Source organism: Elephas maximus, chromosome 4 (assembly GCF_024166365.1).
Source record: "Elephas maximus indicus isolate mEleMax1 chromosome 4, mEleMax1 primary haplotype, whole genome shotgun sequence".
Taxonomy (NCBI): domain Eukaryota; kingdom Metazoa; phylum Chordata; class Mammalia; order Proboscidea; family Elephantidae; genus Elephas; species Elephas maximus.
Window position 1 is genome coordinate 66,408,059 of NC_064822.1, and position 14,380 is coordinate 66,422,438.

The following is a 14,380-nucleotide window of genomic DNA, read 5'->3' on the forward strand; positions in this document are numbered from 1 at the left end:
CTGTTTCTTTATGTGGTTTGATATTGACTGTTGTCTCTGAGTATTAGTTTATTTTATGTTTCCTTACTGTATCTGAGCTTCTTGTTTTGTTTTGTTTTGATATGCCCAGGTGGGTTGCTTGAATGAGCTAGCTTGATTATTTTCACCTTTGGAGCTCTGACATCCTGTCACCAGATGGCTACAGCTGTTATGAGGTATATAAGCTTATGAGTTCATTCACTTTCCTTGAGTGGGTTCAGCTCAGGTGTCCAGGTATTTGGTCATCAAGTGTGTGATATAGTCTCTGTCTTATAGAAGCCTTAGAGGGTCAGGGGTGTTGGTGTAGGTACCGGAATCTGATTGCGGCAGGGGTTCATACTTTTAACAAGGCAGGGGGCTGAGAATTTTCCCCCGAGTGTCTCTGAGGAAATTGTGCTCCTGTTCCCTAGAGTGTACAGGTGGGTGGGTTCTGCAGATGGAACATGGGCACCCAATGCTTGTAGTTCAAAGGGATGGGAGGTACTAGTTATCCTTGGACCCCTGTCTCTGGTGGCTGGGTGACCTGAGTGGAGCCACCAGTCCTTAGGCCCCTGATGTGGGTAGGTGAGGATCCTGTTTAATAGGCAAAGTGGTGTCAAACATCAAACGCCCAACCCTCCACCACACAACTTAAACTGTTGCAGTCTGCCAACAAGGGTCTATTCTCCTGAAATAGGCCCTCACAGGCCTATGCAGGGTAAAAGGTAGTCAAAGTCCACGGACTGTTTATGCCTGGACAGAAGCCACTTCTGTCTTGAGCTCCCCTGGTTAGTGGAGCTGGCAAATTATCTTTTCCCCCTGATGGAAATTTATTCCTTTTCCAAGTTCTGGAGCATGGCTCAGGGTGCTCAAATGGGCCTATTTCAGGCCCAGGGAAATCAACAGCCACTGAAGCCAGCTTAGGGATGGGGGGTGTGGTAAAATATACTCACGTACTTAGGTTTTTCCGAGAGTACTGTTCTTCTCTGGTTCCGGAGGTGTGAGTAGGCTGTGCAGCTGGCTGCTTCTCCCTGAGGAAACTGTGGCTGAATGGTATTACCGGCCCACTGCAGCTGCTCCCGGGAATGCTGCCTGAGGGATCCCAGCGAGTCAGGTCTGGCAACTCCTCTCTGGTTCTGAACTGCCTCTCTCTCCTCCTGCTGCTCAGTCCATTTTTCTAACTTTGCCTTTGATGCTCAGGGCTCCTAGCTTGTCATAAATATCATTGTTTCACTTGATTTTTTTTTGGTCTTTGTTGTAAGAGGGATCGCTGGAAGTATCTGGCTGTTCTGTCATCTTGGGGCTGCCTCTCCATTTCATTTTTGACAACTTCCAGTTTTTCTTGATTCTTACTTCATACTTTCCACTTTCCAATTACTAATGGATGTTTGCAGCTGTTTCTTCTCATTTTGAGTAGTGCCACATCAGCAAATGAAGACCCCGAAAGCTTTACTCCATCCACACCATTAAGGTTGACTCTACTTTGAGGAGACAACTCTTCCTCAGTGGTATTTTTAGCGCCTTCTATCCCAAACCCAAGGAATGCAGGCAGTTGCTAGAAGCTGGGAAAGGCAATGAAACAGATTCTCCCTTAGCACTCCACAAGGAATGCAGTCCTGCTAACACCTGTATTTTATCCCAGTGAGACTTCTGACTTACAGAGCTGTAAGCTAATATATATTATATATATATATAATATATACGTTTATATTTAACCAGCAACCAGTAACATGATATATTTTATATATGTATATATTTAACCAGTTTTGGATATTTAACCAGTAAGTTTGTGGTAATCTTTTATAGCTATGATAAAAAAACTAATACAAAAAGATAAAAAGTAAAATTTTTCTTTGGTAATTTTCTACATTTTAAAATTATTTTCTTCATTTTAAATTACTTAATTTTAAGATGACTATGTTTTGTTTAGGAATTAAATTTAAAATGTAGAAATGCTACAAAAATAAGAAATTTGAAGTAGACTGAAATGAATTCAGTATGCCATTCGATTTTATCAGCTTCTCCATCTTTGCTGGTGGAAGTTTGGTGACCGCTTTCTCTAATTTGAAAATAGCTCTATCATGCTAAATTGTTCAGGATTCAAAGGAGTGAGAGAAGTAATAGGAAATCCTGAAAATACTTACTCTGTCCTTGTTCAGTGGACAATGTACCAATTCCTGAGTGGAAGATAGTTCCTCTTGCTTTGATCTTAAGACAGAAATACACTCATTATTGTTTTAAAGTAAACATAGTAAACCTACTGAAACGCATTCAAAATATGAAAATAAATGGTAATCTCTATTCCAACTGACAAGTTATTTTCATCACATAAATTTTCAGCATTTTTCTGTATGTATATTTATATACGTAAAGTAACATAATTTTTCAATTTGTTTTACTATTTCACTTAATATTTATTTCTCTTGAATATTAATATTTCAACTTTACATATTACTCTTTCAACAAATATTTTAAGCATCCACTATAAGCAAAACAAAATACAGTGTAGACAGATATAAAATATGCATAAGTATCCTTGATTGTTGCCCCTATTAAAAATAAGTAGCTACAGCTGTAAACCAAAAGGTTGGCAGTTTGAGTTTACCAGCTACTCCTTGGAAATCCTATGGGCCAGTAGGGTCACTAAATTATTGAGTGCTCTGTATGTACCAAGCACTGAACTAAATTCTGTAGTTTTAAGGTTGTACTTAATTTGCACAGTAACTCCATGAAGTAGGTATTAATATTATGTCCAGTATTCAGGTAACTGATATTTTTCTTTATAGATGAGATCAGATAAATTGTTCAAGTAATTACTTTTTCATAGAATGTTTTAAAAAATGTTGTTTATAGTTAATGTTCCTATACAGAATTTCCTTCATAATACTTTTTCTTCCTAAAATGATTTACTTGGGTAACTAGTAGCTTTGGATGTTTCATTTTGAGGAGGAATTATTAGTCTTGAAATTTTCGTGCTGTGGTGAAATGAGTTCCTTTATGTGGCATTTTGCCTCAGTTCTTTGGAAAAAACAGTTTGAGAGATTATTCCCCTAAGCCCTGTGCAGTTTCCTTTGACCTAGTTTTCTACCTCAGAGGGTTTGTCAGTTTTGTCTAGGTTGTTTGACATTTCCTGGGTAAGCTGTAAACAACTTGTGGTTTGATACTTTTTGTCTGGGTCTGTGCTGCAGCCTGCCCTATGATTAGTATGCACCTTTCAGGGATTGGTCAATAGACTAGGCAAATAAAGTGTTTGTGGCCTACCAAGAGGGTATTGGTCAGTTAATGGCCCTGGTGGGAGTGCCATGTATTGAATTTAATAAGGAGCAGTATATATAGGCAGCCAACCCCAGAGAGATTTTTCAGACAGAAAGAAGCAAGAAGAGAAGCAGCAAGAAGAAGAAGAAGGAAGAAAGAAGAGAGAAGAGAGAAGCAGCAGAGAGAGGGAAAAGGCAAGGAATCTCCTAAAAAAGCAGTAACACAGGTCAAAGGCTGTAACACTGAAGTCAGTGAGAGGCCCAGAAGGAGTCCAGTGGCAGAGTTGGTGGTGACAGATGGCAGGGCCAAGAGGAGCCTGTTCAGGGGGTGCCAAGAGGACCTTGCCCTGAGGGGGCTGAGAGAAGCTATGCTCAGGGGGCTGAGAGGAGCCCTGCATAGTAGAGAGGAGCTGAGAGAGCTGTACTGCACTGAAGAAGGGAGACCTTGCTTACATGCTTCCTGATTCTGATCCTGAGTTGTAGCCTGTTCCTTAATAAATCACTTAACTGTGAGTATGCTCTATGAGTTTCGTGTGGCCATTGCAAAGGATTATCAAACCCAGAAGTGAAGTAGAGAGTGCTGTGGGAGGGAAGGCTGATGTCAGAATTGGTAAAAAGGTTGAAGAGTGGTGGCGTGTTTGACCTCCATTTCATATGAATCAGCCTTGGGCTGGCCGTGATTCGCATTATCCCCCTGAAGTTAGTCAGGTTCTGACACTGATCCTACCACTACCACCGTTTTACGTGTGCCCATTTGTAATATGCCTATCAGTGTACTTTTCTCCTGTAATTACACCACTCATGAGGTTTATAAATTATTTAGAAGCTTTATAGCTGTAAAAGAAGCCCTCGTGGGGCAGTGGATAAGTGCTGCACTGCTAACTGAAAGGTAGGTGGTGGTTCAAATTTACTACCTGCTCCTCATGAGAAAGATGTGGCAATCTGCTTCTGTAAAGATTATACCTTTGGGGCAGTTCTACTCTGTCCTATAGGGTCTCTATGAATCAAAATTGACTAGACAACAATAAAGTTTTTGTTTTTGGTTTTACAGGTGTAAAATGTCTTATTGTTTTAGTTTTCATTTCTTCAATTAATGTCAGAGTTGAATATTTTTCCAGAGAGTTGTTTATCATTTTTATTTCCTTTTAAGTAAATTCTTGGTCCCTGTCCTTTGATTATTTACCTTCTGAGTTCTAAGAAAATCATTCTTTTTGACTAATAAAGCTTTTGCTTTAGACTCTGTCATAGATTGAATTGTGTGCCCCCAAAATATGTGTATCAGTTTGGCTGGGTCATGATTCCCAGTATTGTGTGATTATCCACCATTTTGTCTTTTGGTATGATTTTCCTGCATGTTGTAAATCCTGTCTCTATGATGTTGATGAGATGGGGTTAGCAGCAGTTATGTTAACGAGGGAGGATTCAATCTACAAGAGTGGATTGTGTCTTCAGCCAATCTCTTTTTAAGATACAAAAAAGAAGTGAGCAGAGAGACAGGGAGACCTCATGATACCAAGAAAGCAGTGTGGGAGAAGGGCACAGCCTTTGGACCTGGGGTTCCTGGTCGGAGAATCTCCTAGAGAAGGAAGACTGATGACAAGGACCTTCCCCTAGAATCAACAGAGAAAAAAAGCCTTCTCATAGAGCTGGCACTCTGAATTTGGACTTCTAGCCCCTTTAACTATGAAAGAATAAATTTCTCTTTGTTAAAGCCACCCACTTGTGGTATTTCTGTTATAGCAGCATTAGATGACTGAGACAGGCTCTTTCCTCTTCCACTCATAATTTGCCATTTGAACTCAGCAAGAAAAATACCTATAAGTTTACTGGACATCAGAATACAAATGAGAAAGCAAAGCATTAGTAATTTTGTTAGGAAATAACTCCTCTTTGAGCATAAAAACACAGAAATATCAATATTGACATGATTTCTCACAAGGGGCATTACTTAGGAATTCCACGTCTTTGGAGTCTACACAACTAGAAAGAGCTATAGTGGCTTTTATTCTTACCAAAAAATAGAAAGTTAACTCTTTTTGGTTCTTCAGGATCTGTTCATTCAGGATATAGTGTGTCCTAATCTCCTGGGTTTGTCCACAGGTCAAAGTACCAGCAGCAGGTTCAATGTGAATGTAACTCTTACTTGGTGAGAAAATATGCCTTGCAGTGTGATGTGCTTCTATATGAGATTCTTCAAGCCACCAGTTATCAAAACAGTAGTTAGTTGGTTTAAAAGTGACCTAGCAGAAGAAATGACGGTCTTAAATAGGCAATTTGTTATTAATACTTATAAAATATATAGGAACCATGTAATAAGTCTTCTTTCCCAAATAAAACAATCTATAAACACCTTCTCCTTAAAGTCATATAAGTTTGTGCTATACCAATCAGTAGATATTATTCACTTGCATCAAGATCAACATTTTTATTAACACTCTTATGGCTGTAAATTCCATAAGAACATTTGAATATTCAACACAGAACAAAAATAGTGATATACCAAAGAAATCGAGCAAAACCTAACATGTCTTAAAATTATAAAGATGTTGGCATTTTCAAGGAATACCAAGATGATCTATTCAATGTCTCCTTATACTAGCTCATGTTGTAAACAGAGTTTACCTAAACTAAAAGTTTTCTGACAGAGAATGTTTTGTTTCTTATAATTTAGGTCTCCGAATTGCTCAATTCCTATTTCACTCTTTATCCTCTTTTGTTTTATCCCTAGAGTTCAAATGACTCCCATATATCCTTGAATGACATGGCCCCAATGATCTTTACTTTTTCATTTCCAATGCTCCTTTCTACTTACTTGAACTGTAATGAAAGAAGATGTAAAGTTGGTGGTATCAATAAAAATCTTCGCCAAACCATTCTCATTAGTAGTAAAGCTGTATTGGTATTTACCTCCATCCACGTTGGCAATTATGGTTTTATTGGGGATTGGTTGATCCTTCTCATCAACTAGAAGAACCTAGAAATATGAAAGTGATAGCTGGTTCCAAGTGTCATATAGCAATAACATATCCCACTCTGTAGTATTCATTTCTTGACCAACTGGTCACTTCCTGTCATTTCCTGAAGATCTTAGCATTTGGCAACAAAACATGTTTTCTCAATTTTAAATTATTATTTTTTCTATCTGACATTTTTTGCATGTGAAAGCTGGACAATGTATAAGGAAGTGCGAAGAAGAATTGACGCCTTTGAATTGTGGTGTTGGCGAAGAATATTGAATATACCATAGACTGCCAAAAGAACAAACAAACCTGTCTTGGAGAAAGTACAGCCAGAATGCTCCTTAGAAGACATTTCTATTTCTATTTGGATAACCCACAGGCAAAAGTGGACTCATGATGCTACATTCCCAAATCTTCTTCCCTGGTGTTCTCTACTCAGTAAATGGTCTTTCTATCATTAGTTGATACATGAATACTGGGACCATTCTTGGTTGTTTTTCACTGTCTGTATCCACCCATTGCCAAGTGCTGTCTCTTCCGTTTTTTAAACATATTTGTCAAACATCCTGTCTACTTCTCCTCAAATAATCCACTGCTAGCATCCTAGTCCAAATCATAATATTTTTTTCCCATTTGGTTTCCAGTGGCCCTCTACTTACTTTTTTGCAATCCTCCCTCTTGCAGCATTATCCTTACTCCAAACTATTTTCTATACAGTTTCAGCACATCTGATCATGTTTCTCTACTTATTAAAACCTTCAGTCATTTCTCAATTCCCTAGGATAAGGTTCAAAATTTTAAACATATTCTAGAATGCTATGTCTTCTATGCCAGCTACAGAAATACTTTTGTTGTCGTTGTTCTGACTCACAGCAACTCTATGTGCAACAGCATGAAACAAACACTGCCCACTCACAATCTTTGCTGCCTTTGAGCCCATTGTTGCAGACACTGTGTCAATATATCTCTCCGAGGGTCTTCCTCTTTTTTGCTGACCCTCTACCTTTACAAGCATGGTGTCCTTCTCCAGGGACTTGTTCCTCCTGGTAACAAGTCCAAAGTGTGTGAGATAAAGTCTCACCAACCTCATTTCCAAGGAGCACTCTGGCTGTACTTCTTCCAAGACAGATTTGTTTGTTCTTCTGGCACTCCACGGCATATTCAGTATTCTTCGCCAGCACCACAATTCAAAGACATTCTTTTTCAGCATATGTAGTGATTGAAAATATCATGACTTGGGTAAGGTGCACCTTAGTCCTTAAACTGACATCTTTGGTTTTTAACACTTTAAAGAGGTCTTTTGTAGCAGTTTTGCCCAAAGCAATATGTCATTTTACTTATTTATTATAATTTTTATTATGCTTTAAGTGAAAGTTTACAAATCAAGTCAGTCTCTCTCACAAAAACTTATATACACCTTGCTACACACTCCCAGTTACTCTCCCCCTAATGAGACAGCCTGCTCTCTCCCTCCACTCTCTCTTTTTGTGTCTATTTCACCAGCTTCTAACCCCCTCTACCCTCTCATCTCCCCTCCAGGCAGGAGATACCAACATAGTCTCAAGTGTCCACCTGATCCAAGAAGCTCACTCCTCACTAGCATCCCTCTCCAACCCATTGTCCAGTCCAATCCATGTCTGAAGAGTTGGCTTTGGGAATGGTTCCTGTCCTTGGCCAAGAGAAGGTCTGGGGGCCATGACCACCAGGGCCCTTCTAGTCCCAGTCAGACCATTAAGTCTGGTCTTTTTATGAGAATTTGGGGCCTGCATCCCACTGCCCTCCTGCTCCCTCAGGGGTTCTCTGTTGTGTTCCCTGTCAGGGCAGTTATCGGTTGTAGCCAGGCACCATCTAGTTCTTCTGGTCTCAGGATGATGTAGTCTCTCGTTCATGTCGCCCTTCCTGTCTCTTGGGCTCCTAATTACCTTGTGTCCTTGGTGTTCTTCATTCTCCTTTGATCCAGGTGGGTTGACACCAATTGATGTATCTTAGACGGCTGCTTGCTAACGTTTAAGACCTCAGACACCACTCTTCAAAGTGGGATGCAGAATGTTTTCTTAATAGATTTTATTATGCCAATTGACTTAGATGTCCCCTGAAATCATGGTCCCCAAACCCCTGCCCCTGCTACACTGGCCTTTGAAGCATTCAGTTTATTCAGGAAACTTCTTTGCTTTTGGTTTAGTCCAGTTGTCCTGACCTCCCCTGTATTGTGTGTTGTCTTTCCCTTCATCTAAAGTAGTTCTTATCTACCGTCTAATTAGTGAATGCCCCCTCCCCCTCCTTTCGTAACCACAAAAGAATGTTTTCTTCTCAGTTTAAATTATTTCTCAAGTTCTCATAATAGTGGTCTTGTACAATATTTGTCCTTTTGCAACTGACAATTTCACTCAGCAATAATGCCTTCCAGGTTCCTCCATGTTATGAAATGTTTCACAGATTCCTCACTCTTCTTTATCGATGTGTAGTATTCCATTGTGTGAATATACCATAATTTATTTATCCATTCATCCATTGATGGTCACCTTGGTTGCTTCCATCTTTTTGCTACTGTAAACAGTGCTGCAATAAACATAGGTGTGCATATATCTTTTCTCGTGAATGCTCTTATTTCTCTAGGATATATTCTGAGGAGTGGGATTGCTGGATCATATGGTAGTTCTATTTCTAACTTTTTAAAAAAGTGCCAAATCAATTTCCAAAGTGGTTGTACCATTTGACATTCCCGCCAGCAGGTATAAGTGTTCCAATCTCTCTACAGCCTCTCCAACATTTATTAATTTGTGTTTTTTGGGTTAATGCCAGCCTTGTTGGAGTGAGGTGAAACCTCATTGTAGTTTTGATCTGCATTTCTCTAATGGCTAATGATCATGAACATTTCCTCATGTATCTGTTAGCTACCTGAATGTCTTCTTTAGTGAAGTGTCTGTTCATATCTTTTGCCCATTTTTAAATAGGGTTATTTGTCTTTTTGTAGTTGAGTTTTTGCAGTTTCATGTAGATTTTAGAGATCAGAGCCTGACCAGAAATGTCATAGCTAAAAACTTTTTCCCAGTCTGTAGGTAGTATTTTTACTCTTTTGATGAAGTCTTTGGATGAGCATAGGTGTTTGATTTTTAGGAGCTCCCAGTTGTTTAGTTTTTCTTCTGCATTCTTAATAATGTTTTGTATACTGTTTATGCCATGTATTAGGGCTCCTAATGTCATCCCTATTTTTTCTTCCATGATCTTTATCGTTTTAGATTTTATATTTAGGTCTTTGATCCATTTTGAGCTCGTTTTTGTGCATGGAGTGAGGTATGGGTCTTGTTTCATTTTTTTTGCAGGTGGATATCCAGTTATGCCAGCACCAGTTATTAAAAAGACTGTCTTTTCCCCATTTAACTGTTTTGGGGCCTTTGTCAAATATCAACTGCTCATATGTGGATGGATTTATGTCTGGATTCTCAATTCTGTTCCATTGGTCCATGTATCTGTTGTTGTACCAGTACCAGGCTGTTTTGACTACTGTGGCGGTATAATCGGTTCTAAAATCAGGTAAAGTAAGGCCTCCCACTTGTTCTTCTTTTTCAGGAATGCCTTATTTATCTGGGGCCTCTTTCCCTTCCATATGAAGTTGGCGACTTGTTTCTCCATCTCATTAAAGAATGTCGTTGGGATTTGGATCAGAATTGCATTAAATATATAGATCGCTTTTGGTAGAATAGACATTTTTATAATGTTAAGCCTTCCTATCCACGAACAAGGTACGTTTTTCCACTTATGTAAGTCTCTTTTGGTTTCTTGCAGAAGTGTACTGTAGTTTTCTTTGTAGAAGTCTTTTACATCTCTGGTAAGATTTATTTCTAAGTATTTTATCTTCTTGGGGGCTAATATAAATGGCATTGATTTGGTGATTTCCTCTTCGATGTTCTTTTTGTTGGTGTAGAGGAATCCAAAAAGAACAAAGGAATCCAGGAAACCCTGGTGGCATAGTGGTTAAGTGTTACAGTTGCTAACCAAAGAGTCAGCAGTTCGAATCCGCCGGGTGCTCCTTGGAAACTCTATGGGGCAGTTCTATTCTGTCCCACAGGGTCTCTACGAGGACTCAATGGCACTGGGTTTGGTTTTTTGGTTAGAGGAATCCAACTGATTTTTGTATGTTTATCTTGTATCCCAGTACTCTGCTGAACTCTTCTATTAGTTTCAGTAGTTTTCTGGAGGATTCCTTAGGGTTTTCTGTGTATAAGATCATGTTATCTGCAAACAGAGATACTTTTACTTCTTCCTTGCCAATCTGAATGCCTTTATTTCTTTATCTAGCCTAACTGCTCTGCTAAGACCTCCAACACAATGTTGAATAAGAGCGGTGATAAAGGGCATCCTTGACTGGTTCTGGATCTCAAGGGGGATGCTTTCAGGCTATCTCCATTTAGGATTATGTTGGCTGTCGGCTTTGTATAAGTTCCCTTTATTATGTTGAGGAATTTTCCTTCTATTTCTATTTTGCTGAGAGTTTTTTTTTTTTTTTATCATGAATGGGTGTTGAACTTTGTCAAATGCCTTTTATACATCAATTGATAAAATCATGTGATTCTTGTCTTTTGTTTTATTTATGTGGTGGATTACATTAATTGTTTTTCTAATGTTGAACCATCCCTGTATACCTGATATGAATCCCACTTGGTCGTGGAGAATTATTTTTTTGATATGTTGTTGAATTCTATTGGCTAGAATTTTGTTGAGGATTTTTGCATCTACGTTCATGAGGGATATAGGTCTATAATTTTCTTTTCTTGTGGTGTCTTTACCTGGTTTTGGTATCAGGGATATGGTGGCTTCAAAGAATGAGCTTGATAGTATTTTATCCTTTTCTTGGGTAAATTATCTTCTCATCTTTCGTGATATCAGGGAAGTTTTCTGCCAACAAATCTTTAACAATTTTCTCTGTATTTTCTGTTATCCCTCCCTGTTCTGGTACTCCAATCACTCATAGGTTATTTCTCTTGATGGAGTCCCACATGAGTCTTAAGTTTTCTTTATTTTTTAAAATTCTTTTATCTGATTTTTCTTCAGATATATTAGTGCCAAGTGATTTATCTTTGAGTTCCAAAATTCTAGCTTCTACTTGCTCAATTCTGCTCCTCTGACTTTCTATTGGGTTGTCTACTTCTGTAATTGTATTGTTAATCTTCTGAATTTCTGATTGCTGCCTGTCTATGGATTTTTCCAGTTTATGAAACTTTTCATTATGTTCCTGAATAATCTTTCTAATTTCTTCAATTGCTTTATCTGTGTGTTCCTTGGCTTGTTCTGCATATTGTCCCATTTCCTTCCTGATGTCTTGAAGGATTCTGTATATTAAAGTTTTGTATTCTGCCTCTGGTAATTCAGGAATGCACTTTCATCTAGAAGATCTCTGGATTCTTTGTTTTGAGAGCCTGTTGGGGTGATCATGGTCTGTTTCTTTATGTGACTTCATATTGACTGTTGTCTCCAAGCCAAATAAGTTATTGTATTAATTTATGCTTGCTTACTGTGTCGTAGCTTCTTGCTTTGTTTTATTTTGGTATACCCGTAAGGATTGCTTGAGTGAGCTAGCTTGATTATTTTCGCCTTTGAAGCTCTGACGTCCTGTCCCCAGATGGCAAGAGCTGTTATCAGGTATATGAGTCTAGGAGTCCATTCAGTTTTCTTGTATGAATTCAGCTCATGTTTCCAGGTAGCTGACCATGAAGTGTGTGGTACAGGCTCTGTCCTATAGTCTTAGGGGGGCAGTGGTGATTGGCATATATACCGGTATCTGATTGCAGTAGGGGGTCATGCTCTGAACAAGGCAGGGGGCTGAGAACTGGCCCTCGAGTGTCTCTGAGGAAAGCATGTCCCTGTTCCCTAGAGCATGCAGGTGGGTTGGTTCTGCAAAGGGACCATGGGCACCCAAAGATTTTGGTTGTAAGGACTGGGAGGTACCAGTTATCTTTGGACCCCTGTCAGTGGTGGCTGGATGACCTGAGTGGAGCTACCAGTCCTTAGGTCCCTGATGTGGGTAGGTGGGGACCTTGTTTAATAGGCAAAACAATGTCAAATATCAATCACCCACCTCTCCACCACATAGCTGAAATGGTTGGAGTCTGCCAACAAGTGCCTATTCTCCTGAAATAGGCCCACACAAGTCCATGCAGAAGGGAAAGGTGCTCAAAGTCCACGGAGGGTTTATGCCTGGACAGGAGCCAATTCTGTCCTGAACTCCCCCGGTTAGTGGAGCTAGCAAGTTATCTTTTCCCCCAAATGCAAATTTTTTCCTTCCCCAAGGCCGGGAGGATGGCTCTAGGTGCTCAACGGTGCCTATCTTGGGCCCAGGGGTTTCAGCCACTGAAGCCGGTTTGCGGGTGGTGGGGGGGGGGGGCGCGTAAAAATATATGCAAGTGCTTAGCTTTTGCCAAGAGCGCCGTTCTCCTCAGGTTCTGGAGGTGTGAGTGGGCTGTGTGGCTGGCTGCTTCTCCCTGAGGAAACTGTGGCCGAACTCTAGTAGCAGCCCACCACCACCACTGCCGCTGCTGCTCCAGGCATGATGCCTGAGGGCTCCCAACGATTCAGGTCCAGTAACTCCTCCACTTCTGAATAGTCTCTTCCTCCCCCTGCCCCTCAGTTTGTTCTCTAAGCTTGCCTTTGATGCTCAGGGCTCCCAGCTTGTCACAAACATACTCATTTCACTTGTTTTTTCGGGTCTTTGTTGTAAAGAGGGCTCACCAGAAGAGTCTGTCTACTCCGCCATCTTGGCTCCACCTCCTCGTTTTATTTCTTGACTCCTGCATCCATGGGTGTTGATTGTGGATCCACGTAAAATGAAATCCTTGAGAATTTCAGTCAGTTCTCTGTTTATCATGACATTGTTTATTGGTCCAGTTGTGAGGATTTTTGTTTTCTTTATGTTGTGGAGAAATTCATACTGAAGGCTGTAGTCTTTGATCTTCATCAGTAAGTGTTTCAAGTCCTCTTTACTTTCAGCAAGGAAGATTGTTTCACCTGCATATCACAGATTGTTGATGAGTCTTCCTCCAATCCTGATGCCATGTTCTTCTTCACATAGTTCAGCTTCCGGATTATTTGCTCGGCATACAGATTGGATAAGTACGGCCAAAATATACAGCCCTGACGCACACCTTCCCTGACTTTAAACTACTCAGTATTGCCTTGTCCTGTTTCAATACCTGCCTTTGTGTATGTACAGGTTCCTCATGAGCACATTTAAGTGATTAAGTGTTCTGGAATTCCCATTCTTTGCAATGTTGTCCATGATTTGTTTGATCCACACAGTTGAATGACTTTGCATAGTCAATACACACAGGTAAACATGTAGAAACAGTCACCACCATTTAGTTCTTTGTTCTTGAAAAGTTGTTTCACACCTAGGGCCTTGGCCATTCTCTCACCTAGCTTAAATTTCTGGTTAATTCATACTCATATTTCAAGTCCTCAGTTTTCTTATGATCTCCTCTTAGCCTAAAATGGTCTTGCCCAATCATATCTATACATTTATTAATTTCTTGCTGATATGATATGAAATAATAGAATCATGAAGAAAGTATAAAATTCATCACATGCTGCTGAAATGAGGCAATTGCACATAAACTGTCAATTCAAAGATTAAAAACCCATTGCTGTTGAGTCAATTTTGACTCATAGCAATCCTATAGAGCAGAGTAGAACTACTGATAGGGGTTTCAAGGTTGTAATCTTTTAAGGAAGCAGATTGCCATGGGAGAGGCTAGTGAGCCGGCCTTTGGGTTAGCAGTCAAACCCTTAACCACTGTGCCACCAGAGCTCCATTCAAAGATTATCTATTACAAAAGAAAATTAGAAGTGCGTAGAAATCTTGCATTTCTTATATGAAATAAAATTGATATTTTCCTAAAAGTCCTAAAACTTACCAATATTGAGATTTGCATCTGAAAGGAACTTTTCTAAACCATTAGTAATTTTAAAAAATCAACCATTTTTTATTGTTTCTATGAAAAATGATGTTACAAAATAATTATCTATAAACAATCACAGAGTATGCAGACAAACTATATAGAAAGATGTGTTATAGAGATGCGATGTGTTAAGAAGTTAATAAATAAAAATGTTTTTTTCTGATATCTTATTTTTGAATTTGTAATTTGCTATGATTTCTTTTCTTATTCTAAATAA

The 14,380-nt window shown here is 39.4% G+C and overlaps 1 protein-coding gene across 1 annotated transcript in view; it reads right to left on the reverse strand.

Annotated features, from left to right (window-relative positions):
• Positions 1-14,380, reverse strand: part of LOC126075148 (pregnancy zone protein-like) — a 76,449-nt gene that overhangs the window by 45,463 nt on the left and 16,606 nt on the right. The window contains exons 11-13 of the mRNA XM_049882400.1: positions 6,064-6,225; positions 5,264-5,491; positions 2,142-2,205 (exon numbers count right to left, since the gene is read on the reverse strand). Of these exons, the coding sequence (XP_049738357.1) occupies positions 2,142-2,205; positions 5,264-5,491; positions 6,064-6,225 (454 nt within the window). The remainder of the gene's footprint in view (positions 1-2,141; positions 2,206-5,263; positions 5,492-6,063; positions 6,226-14,380) is intronic.